At 46.1% G+C, this 14,583-nt stretch overlaps 1 protein-coding gene across 1 annotated transcript in view; it reads right to left on the reverse strand.

The window, feature by feature from the left end:
- mta3 (metastasis associated 1 family, member 3) overlaps positions 1-14,583 on the reverse strand; it is a 40,453-nt gene that overhangs the window by 24,063 nt on the left and 1,807 nt on the right. Inside the window, exons 2-9 of the mRNA XM_014158228.2 lie at positions 9,574-9,641; positions 8,901-8,994; positions 8,592-8,718; positions 5,277-5,340; positions 5,038-5,155; positions 4,866-4,968; positions 4,662-4,761; positions 4,370-4,558 (exon numbers count right to left, since the gene is read on the reverse strand). Of these exons, the coding sequence (XP_014013703.1) occupies positions 4,370-4,558; positions 4,662-4,761; positions 4,866-4,968; positions 5,038-5,155; positions 5,277-5,340; positions 8,592-8,718; positions 8,901-8,994; positions 9,574-9,641 (863 nt within the window). The remainder of the gene's footprint in view (positions 1-4,369; positions 4,559-4,661; positions 4,762-4,865; positions 4,969-5,037; positions 5,156-5,276; positions 5,341-8,591; positions 8,719-8,900; positions 8,995-9,573; positions 9,642-14,583) is intronic.

Below are 14,583 nucleotides of genomic sequence, written 5' to 3' on the forward strand. Positions count from 1 at the left end.
CATCACTCCAGTATCCCTGTCCCCTTACCCCTATACACATCTACCTCCATCACTCCAGTATCCCTGTCCCCTTACCCCTATACATATCTACCTCCATCACTCCAGTATCCCTGTCCCCTTACCCCTATACATATCTACCTCCATCACTCCAGTATCCCTGTCCCCTTACCCCTATACATATCTACCTCCATCACTCCAGTATCCCTGTCACCTTACCCCTATCTTACCCCTATACATATCTACCTCCATCACTCCAGTATCCCTGTCCCCTTACCCCTATACATATCTACCTCCATCACTCCAGTATCCCTGTCCCCTTACCCCTATACACATCTACCTCCATCACTCCAGTATCCCTGTCCCCTTACCCCTATACATATCTACCTCCATCACTCCAGTATCCCCTTACCCCTATACATATCTACCTCCATCACTCCAGTATCCCTGTCCCCTTACCCCTATACATATCTACCTCCATCACTCCAGTATCCCTGTCCCCTTACCCCTATATATATCTACCTCCATCACTCTAGTATCCCTGTCCCCTTACCCCTATACACATCTACCTCCATCACTCCAGTATCCCTGTCCCCTTACCCCTATACATATCTACCTCCATCACTCCAGTATCCCTATCCCCTTACCCCTATACATATCTACCTCCATCACTCCAGTATCCCTGTCACCTTACCCCTATACATACCTACCTCCATCACTCCAGTATCCCTGTCCCCTTACCCCTATACATATCTACCTCCATCACTCCAGTATCCCTGTCCCCTTACCGCTATACATATCTACCTCCATCACTCCAGTATCCCTATCCCCTTACCCCTATACATATCTACCTCCATCACTCCAGTATCCCTGTCACCTTACCCCTATACATACCTACCTCCATCACTCCAGTATCCCTGTCCCCTTACCCCTATACATATCTACCTCCATCACTCCAGTATCCCTGTCCCCTTACCCCTATATATGTCTACCTCCATCACTCCAGTATCCCCTTACCCCTATACATATCTACCTCCATCACTCCAGTATCCCTGTCCCCTTAGCCCTATACACATCTACCTCCATCACTCCAGTATCCCTGTCCCCTTACCCCTATACATATCTACCTCCATCACTCCAGTATCCCTGTCCCCTTACCCCTATACACATCTACCTCCATCACTTCAGTATCCCTGTCCCCTTACCCCTATACATATCTACCTCCATCACTCCAGTATCCCTGTCCCCTTACCCCTATACACATCTACCTCCATCGCTCCAGTATCCCTGTCCCCTTACCCCTATACATATCTACCTCCATCACTCCAGTATCCCTGTCCCCTTACCCCTATACACATCTACCTCCATCACTCCAGTATCCCTGTCCCCTTACCCCATACATATCTACCTCCATCACTCTAGTATCCCTGTCCCCTTACCCCTATACATATCTACCTCCATCACTCCAGTATCCCTGTCCCCTTACCCCTATACATATCTACCTCCATCACTCCAGTATCCCTATCCCCTTACCCCTATACATATCTACCTCCATCACTCCAGTATCCCAGTCCCCTTACCCCTATACATATCTACCTCCATCACTCCAGTATCCCTGTCACCTTACCCCTATACATATCTACCTCCATCACTCCAGTATCCCTGTCCCCTTACCCCTATACATACCTACCTCCATCACTCCAGTATCCCTGTCCCCTTACCCCTATACATATCTACCTCCATCACTCCAGTATCCCTGTCCCCTTACCCCTATACATATCTTCCTCCATCACTCCAGTATCCCCTTACCCCTATACATATCTACCTCCATCACTCCAGTATCCCTGTCCCCTTACCCCTATACATATCTACCTCCATCACTCCAGTATCCCTGTCCCCTTACCCCTATACACATCTACCTCCATCACTCCAGTATCCCTGTCCCCTTACCCCTATACACATCTACCTCCATCACTCCAGTATCCCTGTCCCCTTCCCCCTATACATATCTACCTCCATCACTCCAGTATCCCTGTCCCCTTACCCCTATACATATCTACCTCCATCACTCCAGTATCCCCTTACCCCTATACATATCTACCTCCATCACTCCAGTATCCCTGTCCCCTTACCCCTATACATATCTACCTCCATCACTCCAGTATCCCTATCACCTTACCCCTATACATATCTACCTCCATCACTCCAGTATCCCAGTCCCCTTACCCCTATACATATCTACCTCCATCACTCCAGTATCCCTGTCCCCTTACCCCTATACATATCTACCTCCATCACTTCAGTATCCCTGTCCCCTTACCCCTATACATATCTACCTCCATCACTCCAGTATCCCTGTCCCCTTACCCCTATACATATCTACCTCCATCACTCCAGTATCCCTGTCCCCTTACCCCTATACACATCTACCTCCATCACTCCAGTATCCCTGTCCCCTTACCCCTATACATATCTACCTCCATCACTCCAGTATCCCTGTCCCCTTACCCCTATACATATCTACCTCCATCACTCCAGTATCCCTGTCCCCTTACCCCTATACATATCTACTTCCATCACTCCAGTTTCCCCTTACCCCTATACATATCTACCTCCATCACTCCAGTATCCCTGTCCCCTTACCCCTATACATATCTACCTCCATCACTCCAGTATCCCTGTCCCCTTTCCCCTATACATATCTACCACTATCACTCCAGTATCCCTGTCCCCTTACCCCTATACATATCTACTTCCATCACTCCAGTATCCCCTTACCCCTATACATATCTACCTCCATCACTCCAGTATCCCTGTCCCCTTACCCCTATACATATCTACCTCCATCACTCCAGTATCCCTGTCCCCTTACCCCTATACATATCTACCTCCATCACTCCAGTATCCCTGTCCCCTTACCCCTATACATATCTACCTCCATCACTCCAGTATCCCTGTCCCCTTACCCCTATACACATCTACCTCCATCACTCCAGTATCCCTGTCCCCTTACCCCTATACATATCTACCTCCATCACTCCAGTATCCCTGTCCCCTTACCCCTATACATATCTACCTCCATCACTCCAGTATCCCTGTCCCCTTACCCCTATACATATCTACTTCCATCACTCCAGTTTCCCCTTACCCCTATACATATCTACCTCCATCACTCCAGTATCCCTGTCCCCTTACCCCTATACATATCTACCTCCATCACTCCAGTATCCCTGTCCCCTTTCCCCTATACATATCTACCACTATCACTCCAGTATCCCTGTCCCCTTACCCCTATACATATCTACTTCCATCACTCCAGTATCCCTGTCCCCTTACCCCTATACATATCTACCTCCATCACTCCAGTATCCCTGTCCCCTTACCCCTATACATATCTACCTCCATCACTCCAGTATCCCCTTACCCCTATACATATCTACCTCCATCACTCCAGTATCCCTGTCCCCTTACCCCTATACATATCTACCTCCATCACTCCAGTATCCCTGTCCCCTTACCCCTATACATATCTACCTCCATCACTCCAGTATCCCTGTCCCCTTACCCCTATACATATCTACCTCCATCACTCCAGTATCCCTGTCCCCTTACCCCTATACATATCTACCTCCATCACTCCAGTATCCCTGTCCCCTTACCCCTATACATATCTACCTCCATCACTCCAGTATCCCTGTCCCCTTACCCCTATACATCTACCTCCATCACTCCAGTATCCCTGTCCCCTTACCCCTATACATATCTACCTCCATCACTCCAGTATCCCTGTCCCCTTACCCCTATACATATCTACCTCCATCACTCCAGTATCCCTGTCCCCTTACCCCTATACATATCTACCTCCATCACTCCAGTATCCCTGTCCCCTTACCCCTATACATATCTACCTCCATCACTCCAGTATCCCTGTCCCCTTACCCCTATACATATCTACCTCCATCACTCCAGTGTCCCTGTCCCCTTACCCCTATACATATCTACCTCCATCACTCCAGTATCCCTGTCACCTTACCCCTATACATATCTACCTCCATCACTCCAGTATCCCTGTCCCCTTACCCCTATACATATCTACCTCCATCACTCCAGTATCCCTGTCACCTTACCCCTATACATATCTACCTCCATCACTCCAGTATCTGTGCACTCTGTGAATAAGGTATTGGAAGTGACCCTGTATATAGCTTCTTACATTCTCCTGTGTTTTTGTTCTACCATACTATAGTATTTTATAGTACTACTGATATTGGTTACTTACTGCATTGTTGGGAACGAGCAAGAAAGGCATTTCACTGTACATGTGCACGTGACACTAAAAACTATGTACACACACACTGAGACTGTGACTTACGAAGTCTTGTCTTATGTCGTTGAAGTCCTTTCCGTATTTTTCCAGAGCCTCTTCAAACATGGCTGCCTCCGAAGCGCTCCACTCCTCCATCTCGTCCCGACACAGCACCGGCCCACCAGACGGCACCAACACACTCAACGCACTGGACAGGTCGTAACCATGACGATGCAGCGTGTCCATCGCGTGGAACTACACACAGGGACACACACAGGCAGATATAAAGTTAGAGAAGGTTACATCCTTAGACGAACAGTCAAACTCGGGACAATACAAAAGTGTGTGTGTCTATCACCAGTGTGATGTCTCGTGAGGCGGCGGCTGCACTCGCATGTAGACTGGGCTGTCTGACCGAGCTGCTACAGTCCAGCGCCCTGGCAAACGTCCCCACCGCCCTACAAGCACATAGTTTTAATGTCAGGGCTAGAGATCAAGGGTCCGGGGTCTTCGGTACGGAAAACGAACCGAGAGGTCAGGGATGAGAGGTTAAAGGTCGTACCGTGCCACCACCAGGAACTGGTCTATCTGTTTGCTGGAGAGAGGACAGTCAGGATCCCATAGCTTCTCCTCTAGCTTTGATTGGTCACGTTCATCTGAGTCACCTACGAAGAGATAGTCAGTCAGAGAGAGGGGGGGGTTGTGTGTGTCTGTGTGTGCGCGTGCGCGCCTACCCTCCTGTAGCATGTCAGGTACGTCGGCCTGAAAGCGTGGTCCCACTCTGATCTCTCCTTTATCAGCCAACAGTGTCTTCTGGGTCGGGTCGTAGACCAGCGAGTAGAAAAACATATCCTATGGAAAACACAGATGTTTTACAATATATACACACACAAAGCTGACACATGAGAATGGTATGGGAGGCATTTTATTGGCAGGTGTGGACCTACCAACACCTACACACAACCCCTCTTACCTCTTTGTCCAGGTAGGAGAGAACAGCTTCCGTCTCATTCAACAATGCCACACTACACTTCCCCCTAAAAGAGAGAGATGGGGGGGATGAGCACTGTTGTCTGTGGTACACGGTTTAATGGCTGGGTGAGTGTGCATCCTGGGGTACTGCCTGTTACAGCAGGGGGGATTGTGTGTGTGTGTTAGTGCTGGCACAATTACTGTATAACGGTGTCACCGACGGTTATGGATGAAGACAGTCATGAAAATAAAATGATACGTTCCAGTCATTATTATGAGCCGTCCTCCCCTCAGCAGCCCCCACTGCCTCCACTCCGTCCTCCCCTCAGCAGCCCCCACTCCGTCCTCCCCTCAGCAGCCTCCACTCCGTCCTCCCCTCAGCAGCCCCTACTCCGTCCTCCCCTCAGCAGCCCCCACTCCGTCCTCCCCTCAGCAGCCCCCACTCCGTCCTCCCCTCAGCAGCCCCCACTCCGTCCTCCCCTCAGCAGCCCCCACTCCGTCCTCCCCTCAGCAGCCCCCACTTCGTCCTCCCCTCAGCAGCCTCCACTCCGTCCTCCCCTCAGCAGACCCCACTCCGTCCTCCCCTCAGCAGCCCCCCTCCGTCCTCCCCTCAGCAGCCCCCACTCCGTCCTCCCCTCAGCAGCCCCCACTCCGTCCTCCCCTCAGCAGCCCCCACTCCGTCCTCCCCTCAGCAGCCCCCACTCCGTCCTCCCCTCAGCAGCCTCCACTCCGTCCTCCCCTCAGCAGCCTCCACTCCGTCCTCCCCTCAGCAGCCTCCACTGCCTCCACTCCGTCCTCCCCTCAGCAGCCTCCACTCCGTCCCCCCCTCAGCAGCCTCCACTGCCTCCACTCCGTCCTCCCCTCAGCAGCCTCCACTGCCTCCACTCCATCCTCCCCTCAGCAGCCTCCACTGCCTCCACTCCGTCCTCCCCTCAGCAGCCTCCACTGCCTCCACTCCGTCCTCCCCTCAGCAGCCTCCACTGCCTCCACTCCGTCCTCCCCTCAGCAGCCTCCACTGACACAGTGCATTCGGAAAGTAATCAGACCCCTTGACATTTTCCACATTTTGTTACATTACAGCATTATTCTAAAATTTATCAAATTGTTTTTCTTCATCATCAATCTACACACAATACCCCATAATAAAGAAAAAACTGGTTATCAATTTTTGCCAATTTATATTTAAAAAATAATAAAAACTGAAATATCACATAAGTATTCAGACTGTTTACTCAGTACTTTGTTGAAGCACTTTTGCCAGCGATTACAGCCTCAAGTCTTCTTGGGTATGTCGCTACCAGCTTGGCACACCTGCATTTGGTAAGTTTCTCCCATTCTTCTCTACAGATCCTCTTAAGCTCTGTCAGGTTGGATGGGGAGTGTTGTTATTTTCAGGTCTCCAGAGATGGTCGATCGAGTTCAAATCCGGGCTCTGGCTGGGCCACTCAAGGACATTCAGAGACCTGTCCCGAAGTCACTCCTGCATTGTCTTGGCTGTGTGTATAGGGTCATTGTTCTGTTGGAAGGTGAACCTGCATCCCACTCTAAGCTCCTGAACGCTATGGAGCAGGTTTTCATCACGGATCTCTCTGTACTTTGCTCCGTTCATCTTTGCCTCGATCCTGACTTGTCTCCCAGTCCCTGCAGCTGAAACACATCCCCACAGCATGATCCTGCTACCACCATGCTTCACCGTAGGGATGGTGCCAGGTTTCCTCCAGACGTGACGCTTAGCGTTCAGGCCAAAGAGTTCAATCTTGGTTTCATCAGACCAGCTAATCTTGTTTCTCATGGTCTGAGTCTTTTTAGGCGCCTTTTGGCAAACTCCAAGCGGGCTGTCATGTGCCTTTTACTGAGGAGTGGCTTCTGTCTGGTGACTCTACCATAAAGGCCTGATTGGTGGAGTGCTGCAGAGGTTGTCCTCCTTCTGGAAGGTTCTCCCATCTCCACAGAGGAATTCTAGAACTCTGTCAGAGTGATAATCGGGTTCTTGGTCACCGCCCTTCTCCCCCGATTGCTCAGTTTGGCTAGGCGGCCAGCTCTAGGAAGAGTCTTGGGGGTTCCAAACTTCTTCCATTTAAGAATGATGGAGGCCACTGTGTTCTTGGGCACCTTCAATGCTGCAGATATGTTTTAGTACCCTTCCCCAGAACTGTGCCTAAAAACAATCCTGTTGTGGAGCTCCACATACAATTCCTTCGACATCATGGCTAGGTTTTTGCTCTGACATGCACTGTCAACTGTGGGACTTTATATAGACAGGTGTGTGCCTTTCCAAATCATGTCCAATTAATTGAATTTACCACAGGTGGACTCCAATCAAGTTGTAGAAACATCTAGGATGATCAATGGAAACAGGATGCACCTGAGCTCAATTTATAGTGTCATAGCAAAGGGTCTAAATACTCATGTAAATAAAAGGTTTTTATTTTATTTTATTTGCTCAAAAAAATCTAAAACACGTTTTCACTTTGTCATTATTGGGTATTGTGTGTAGATTGCTGAGAAAAAAATCCTATAAATATTTATCCATTTTAGAATAAGGCTGTAACATAACAAAATGTGGAAAAAGTCAAGGGGTCTGAATACTTTGTGAAGACACTGTGTGTGTGTGTGTGTGTGTGTGTGTGTGTGTGTGTGTGTGTGTGTAACAAACAGCTGATTGAAAATGAGATGCCAGGAATTCATGGGGTTGAGTCTGTTTCTGCTGTAACGTGATGAAACGTTGCTGAAACAAGCAAGGTGTTGTAGCAAACAAGTCTTTGGTTGCCTTGTCAAGCAAAGATGCACTGAGTTTGAAGGTAGGCCTTGAAATACATCCACAGGTACACCTCCAATTGACTCAAATGATGTCAATTAGCCTATCAGAAGCTTCTAAAGCCATGACATCATTTTCTGGAATTTTCCAAGCTGTTTAAAAAAGGCACAGTCAACTTAGTGTATGTAAACTTCTGACCCACTGGAATTGTGATTCAGTGAATTATAAGTGAAATAATCTGTCTGTAAACAATTGTTGGAAAAATGACTTGTGTCATTCACAAAGTAGATGTCCTAACCGAATTGCCAAAACTATAGTTTGTTAACAAGAAATTTGTGGAGTGGTTGAAAAACGAGTTTTAATGACTCCAACCTAAGTTTATGTAAACTTCTGACTTCAACTGTATTTTTTTTGCTATTCGAACGGATATTAAGATGCCTTCGGTCATTTGGCTGACCAATTGCAGTCATCCAAAATTCCATGACCGTCATGTCTCTATCGTGTGTGTGTGTGTGTGTGTGTGTGTGTGTGTGTGTGTGTGTAAATGAGTGAGTGTACCTGATGTGTGTGGCTGGTAGACTCTCATACTGGCGCGAGAGGAACAGTTCTCTGTGGCGTAACTGGTGTTCCTGTTTGTCTGTCAGGTCCGCCTCCGACGGACTCTCTTTCTCCTCCTCTAGGTCCTCTGTATGTTCACACACACAAAACATGACTGTCTGAGCCTGGACCCCTGTTATATGGATCAGGAAACTCTGCAGACATTCAGCTACCCCCTACTGTTACACTGATACACAAAAGCATACGCATGGACGGACAGACTGACGCACGCACACACACACACACACACACACACACAGGGCCACCTACGTGCGTGTTTGTCAGCCAACTGTATGAGGCTGTGTGAGATGTCTCTCCTTCTGTAGAAACACACCACCTTGGCCTCCACATTGCCACTGGCCGTCTGAAGAGTGAGAGGAGAGGTTAAACACTACTCAAATTTACGACTGGCTGTTTATGGGAGGGGGAAAGAGAGTTCCAACACTTTAAAAACAGCGTCTTGAATTGCATTTAGAGAGAGAGGCAGGGAAATACAATGACTAACTAACAAAGAAGACCAACATTTTAATTTCCCATGAGACTTTTCTCCCTGACACTGGGCAGGCAGATGTTTTGTCTCCTCTGAGATGAAACACGTTGATGGAAGGGCATGGAGGAAGAGAGGAGAGAGCGAAGGAGGTACGGATGAAGAGGGAAGGAGGTATAGATGAAGAGGACAGAGGGCGGTACTGAGGGAGAGAGGGGGGGGGAAGAGGTGTGCCCATTCTCACCTTCCGGTTGCCATGGAAATGACAGTTGAAGGCAGGTAACATCTGTCGCTAAGCATCATATTACACACACAATCTCACACTCACTAGCGCAGGACAGGAAAAGTCACAGGACAGACAGGCAGCTATTCACCGCTAGGCACATAGGCCAGAGTACTTTAATTACCCACACACACACACACACACACACACACATCCCCCAGGGCGGGCAGTACCTTGTTTAGTTCTTCTATCCGGCGGATCAGGTAAGGGTTGCTGGAGGAATTCTCAATGAATACATAGTCTGGAAGAGAATACAATATCACATTGACACACTGCCTGCCATATAACTTACTGTATAACCACTCCAGCTACTGGGTGTGCAGGCTTTTATTCCAGCCCTGTTCTAACACCTAATTCAACAACAGGGGAGAACAACCCAATGGGGCTTGAACCAGTGACCCTGCAGTTAGCGAGCCAGGCCACTGCATCCTGGCTGTGCCATAAAGATCCAAAACCCTTGGCAGAGGCTGCAGTAGTCAAATAAAGGGAGACAGGGAACATGCAGCCAAACACAAACTCTTTCTGAGAGTTGTTGGTTCTGCTCACAGTTGAACAAGTCAATCAGGTCTGAGTGGCACACCTACCTGATATCTTACCTATAGAAGCATGTCAACCATCATCAAATAGGCTTGCTACGTTACTAGACACACACAGGCCCAGGTCCAGGCATAAGTAGTCCAATAGCCAGATTACACATTAACAGAGTAGCTATAATATTATATAGTATAATATTGATTGAGTCATTTTCAACCTCTCCTTGTCCCAGTCTGTAATCCCCACGTCTTAAAATGACTATCATCATTCCTGTTCCTAAGAACTCTAAGGCTTCATGCCACAATGACTATCACCCTGTAGCTCTCACATCTGTAATCATGAAGTGCTTTGAGAGGCTGGTTATGGCACACATCAACTCCATCACCCCAGACACCCTAGACCCACTCCAGTTAGCATACTGCTCCAACAGATCCATAGACGATGCAAACTCCACACTGCCTTCACCCACTTAGATAAGAGGAATACATATGAAAATGCTGTTCATTGACTACAGCTCAGCGTTCAACACCATTGTCCCTCCAAGATCGTCATCAAGCTCGGGACCCTGGAACGAACACCTCCCCCTCTGCAACTGGATCCTGGACTTCCTGACCCAGGTGGTGAGGGTAGGCAAAATCACCTCCGCCACGCTGACACTCAACACAGGGGCCCCACAGGGGTGTGTGCTTAGTCCCCTCCTGTACTCCCTGTTCACCCACGACTGCGTGGCAACGCACGACTCCGTCACCATCATCAAGTTTGCTGACGACACAACGGTGGAAGGCCTGATCACCGGCGACAATGACAGTCTAAAGGGTGTAGGTCAGTGACAAGGCAGAGTTGTGCCGGGACAACAACCTCTCCCTCAAAGTCAGTAAGACCAAGGAGCTGATCACAACAAGGGGGGAGGAGGTGAGCACGCCCCCATCCACGGGGCTGCAGTGGAGTGGACCGAGAGCCTTAAGTTCCTTGGTGTCCAAATCACTAAGGACTTAAAATGGTCCACTCACACAGTCGTGAAGAAGGCGCAAAAGTGCCTTTTCCGACTCAGGAAGTTGAACAGGTTTGGCATGGACCCTCAAATCCTCAAAATGTTTTACAGGTGCATCGCTGCTTGGTTTGGCAACAGCATCGCTCCCTGCCATCCAGGACCTCTATAACAGCAGTACCGGTGCATCAAGTCTGGCACCAACAGGCTCCTGAACAGCTTCTATCCCCAAGCCACAAGACTGCTAAATAGCTAACAGAATGGCTACACAGACTGAGTTGCACTTACAGGAGTCTACACACACACGCCCACTGACACTTCCAACAACCACGTAACACGCACACACATTTATACTGACTCTATACACGCACACACATTTATACTGACTCTATACACACACACACATTTATACTGACTCTATACACACACACATTTATACTGACTCTATACACACGCACACACATTTATACTGACTCTATACACGCACACACATTTATACTGACTCTATACACGCACACACATTTATACTGACTCTATACACGCACACACATTTATACTGACTCTATACACACACATTTATACTGACTCTATACACACACACACATTTATACTGACTCTATACACACACACACATTTATACTGACTCTATACACACACACATTTATACTGACTCTATACACACACACATTTATACTGACTCTATACACACGCACAGACATTTATACTGACTCTACACACACACACACATATTTATACTGGCTCTATACACACATTTATACTGACTCTACACACACACATTTATACTGACTCTATACACACGCACACACATTTATACTGACTCTATACACACATTTATACTGACTCTATACACACATTTATACTGACTCTATACACACATTTATACTGACTCTTTACACACGCACACACATTTATACTGACTCTATACACACACACACACACACATTTATACTGACTCTATACACACGCACACACATTTATACTGACTCTATACACACACACACACACACATTTATACTGACTCTATACACACACACACACACACATTTATACTGACTCTATACACACACACACACACATTTATACTGACTCTATACACACGCACACACATTTATACTGATTCTATACACACGCACACACATTTATACTGACTATACACACACACACACATTTATACTGACTCTATACACACGCACACACATTTATACTGACTCTATACACACACACACGCACACACATTTATACTGGCTCTATACATACACATTTATACTGACTCTATACACACAAACACGCACACACATTTATACTGGCTCTATACGTACACATTTATACTGACTCTATACACACGCACACACATTTATACTGACTCTATACACACACACACACGCACACACATTTATACTGGCTCTATACATACACATTTATACTGACTCTATACACACACACACGCACACACATTTATACTGACTCTATACATACACATTTATACTGACTCTATACACACGCACATACAATCACAATTTACGCTGCTGTTACTCTGTTTAATATATAATACCTACTCCCCTTTCCCCTATACATACAGTACCTTCAGAAAGTATTCATTCCCCTTGATTTATTCCACATTTTGTGTTACCATCTACACACAATATCCCATAATGACAAAGTGAAAACATGTTAAGAATTATTTTTGCTTACTGTATTGAAAATGAAATACCAAATTTACATAAGTGCTCACACCCGTGACTTAATACATGCTAAAATCACCTTTGGCAGCGATTACAGTTATGAGTCTTTCTGGGTAAGTCTAAGAGTTTTGCACACCTGGATTGTACAATATTTGCACAATTCTTCAAGCTCTGTCAAGTTGGTTGGTGATCATTGTTAGACAGCTATTTTCAAGTCCTGCCATAGGTTTTCATGCCAGTTTAAGTCAAAACTGTAACTAGGCCACTCAGGAACATTCAATGTCATTTTGGTAAGCAACACCAGTGTATATTTGGCCTTGTGTTTTAGGTTATTGTCCTGCTGAAAGGTGGAATCATCTCCCAGTGTCTGGTGGAACGCAGACTGAACATGGTTTTATTTATTTTGCCTTTGCTTAGCTCCATTAGATTAATTTTTTTATCCTGAAAAACTCCCCAGTCCTTACTGATTACAAGCATACCATTACATGATGCAGCCAACCCTATGCTTGAAAATACGGAGAGTGGTACTCAGTAATGTGTGTATTGAATTTTCCCAAAACATAACACTTTGTATTCAGGACAGAAAGTACATTTTTTGCCACATTTTTGCAGTATTACTTTAGTTCCTTGTTTCAAACAGGATGCATGTTTTTGAATATTTTTATTTTGTCAATTAGGTTAAAATCGTGCAGTAACTACAATGTTGTTGATCCATCATCAGTTTTCTCCTATCACAGCCATTAACCTCTCTGCGAGTAAGGCTAGTTTCCTGAATTTCCGTCTGTCTGACGTGCCCAAAGTAAACTGCCTTGATATGCATATAATTGGTAGAATTGGATAGAAAACACTCTGAAGTTTCTAAAACTGTTAAAATAATGTCTGTGAGTATAACAGAACTGATATAGCAGGCGAAAATCTGAGGAAAATCGATGCGGAAAATGTTTTTTTTTGGAGCTCCGAATAACTTCCAATGCAATGCTATTGAAAGATCTAATTTCCACCTCCCAGATTACAGTTCCTATGGCTTCCAGTAGATGTCAACAGTCTTTATACAAGGTTTTAGGCTTGTTTTTTTTTTAATGAAGAATTATTTGTAGTCTTTCCAAGTTGAGCACTAGGGCAAAAGTTGTCTTTTCTTTTCCTTTGCTATTGAAAATAGTAATCTCCGTTTGAAATATTATTGTTTATTTAGATATTAGACAACCTGAGGATTAATAAAAAACATTGTTTGACTCGTTTGGACGAACTTTGCTGGTAACTTTTTGGAATCCTTTGTATGCATGTTGAAGGACTGGATTATTGAATTCAATGGCGCCAATTAAACTGCGTTTTTGGGATATAAAGAAGGACTTTATCGAACAAAACGATCATTCATTGTGTAGCTGGGACCCTTGGGATTGCAAACAGAGGAAGATCTTCAAAAGTAAGTGATTTATTTTATCGCTATTTGTTATTCGGTGACACCTGTGCTGGTTTGAAAATATGCTAATGTGAGGCGCTGTCCTCAAGACAATCGAATGCTATGCTTTCGCCGTAATTGCCTTTTTGAAATCTGACAACGCAGTTCGATTACCAAGATTCTAAGCTAAAGATTCATGTATGACACTTGTATTTTCATGAATGCTTAATATTACGATTTTGTATTTGGCGCACTCCGATTTCATCGGATGTTGTCGAATTTGATCTCGCAAGCGGGATCGCCGCGCTAAGATTAAACTCTGTAACTGGTTTAAAGTCACCTTTGGCCTCATGGTGAAATCACTGAGCAGTTTCCTTCCTCTCCAGCAACTGAGTTAGGAAGGATGCCTGTATCTTTGTAGTAACGGGGTGTATTGATACATCATCCAAAGTGTAATTAATAACTTCACCATGCTCAAATGGATATTCAATGTCTTTTTCTTCTTTCTAACAATAGTTGTCCTTCTTTGTGAGACATTGGAAAAACCTCCCTGGTCTTT

This window comes from Salmo salar, chromosome ssa19 (assembly GCF_905237065.1).
Source record: "Salmo salar chromosome ssa19, Ssal_v3.1, whole genome shotgun sequence".
In the NCBI taxonomy this organism is placed as follows: Eukaryota; Metazoa; Chordata; class Actinopteri; order Salmoniformes; family Salmonidae; genus Salmo; species Salmo salar.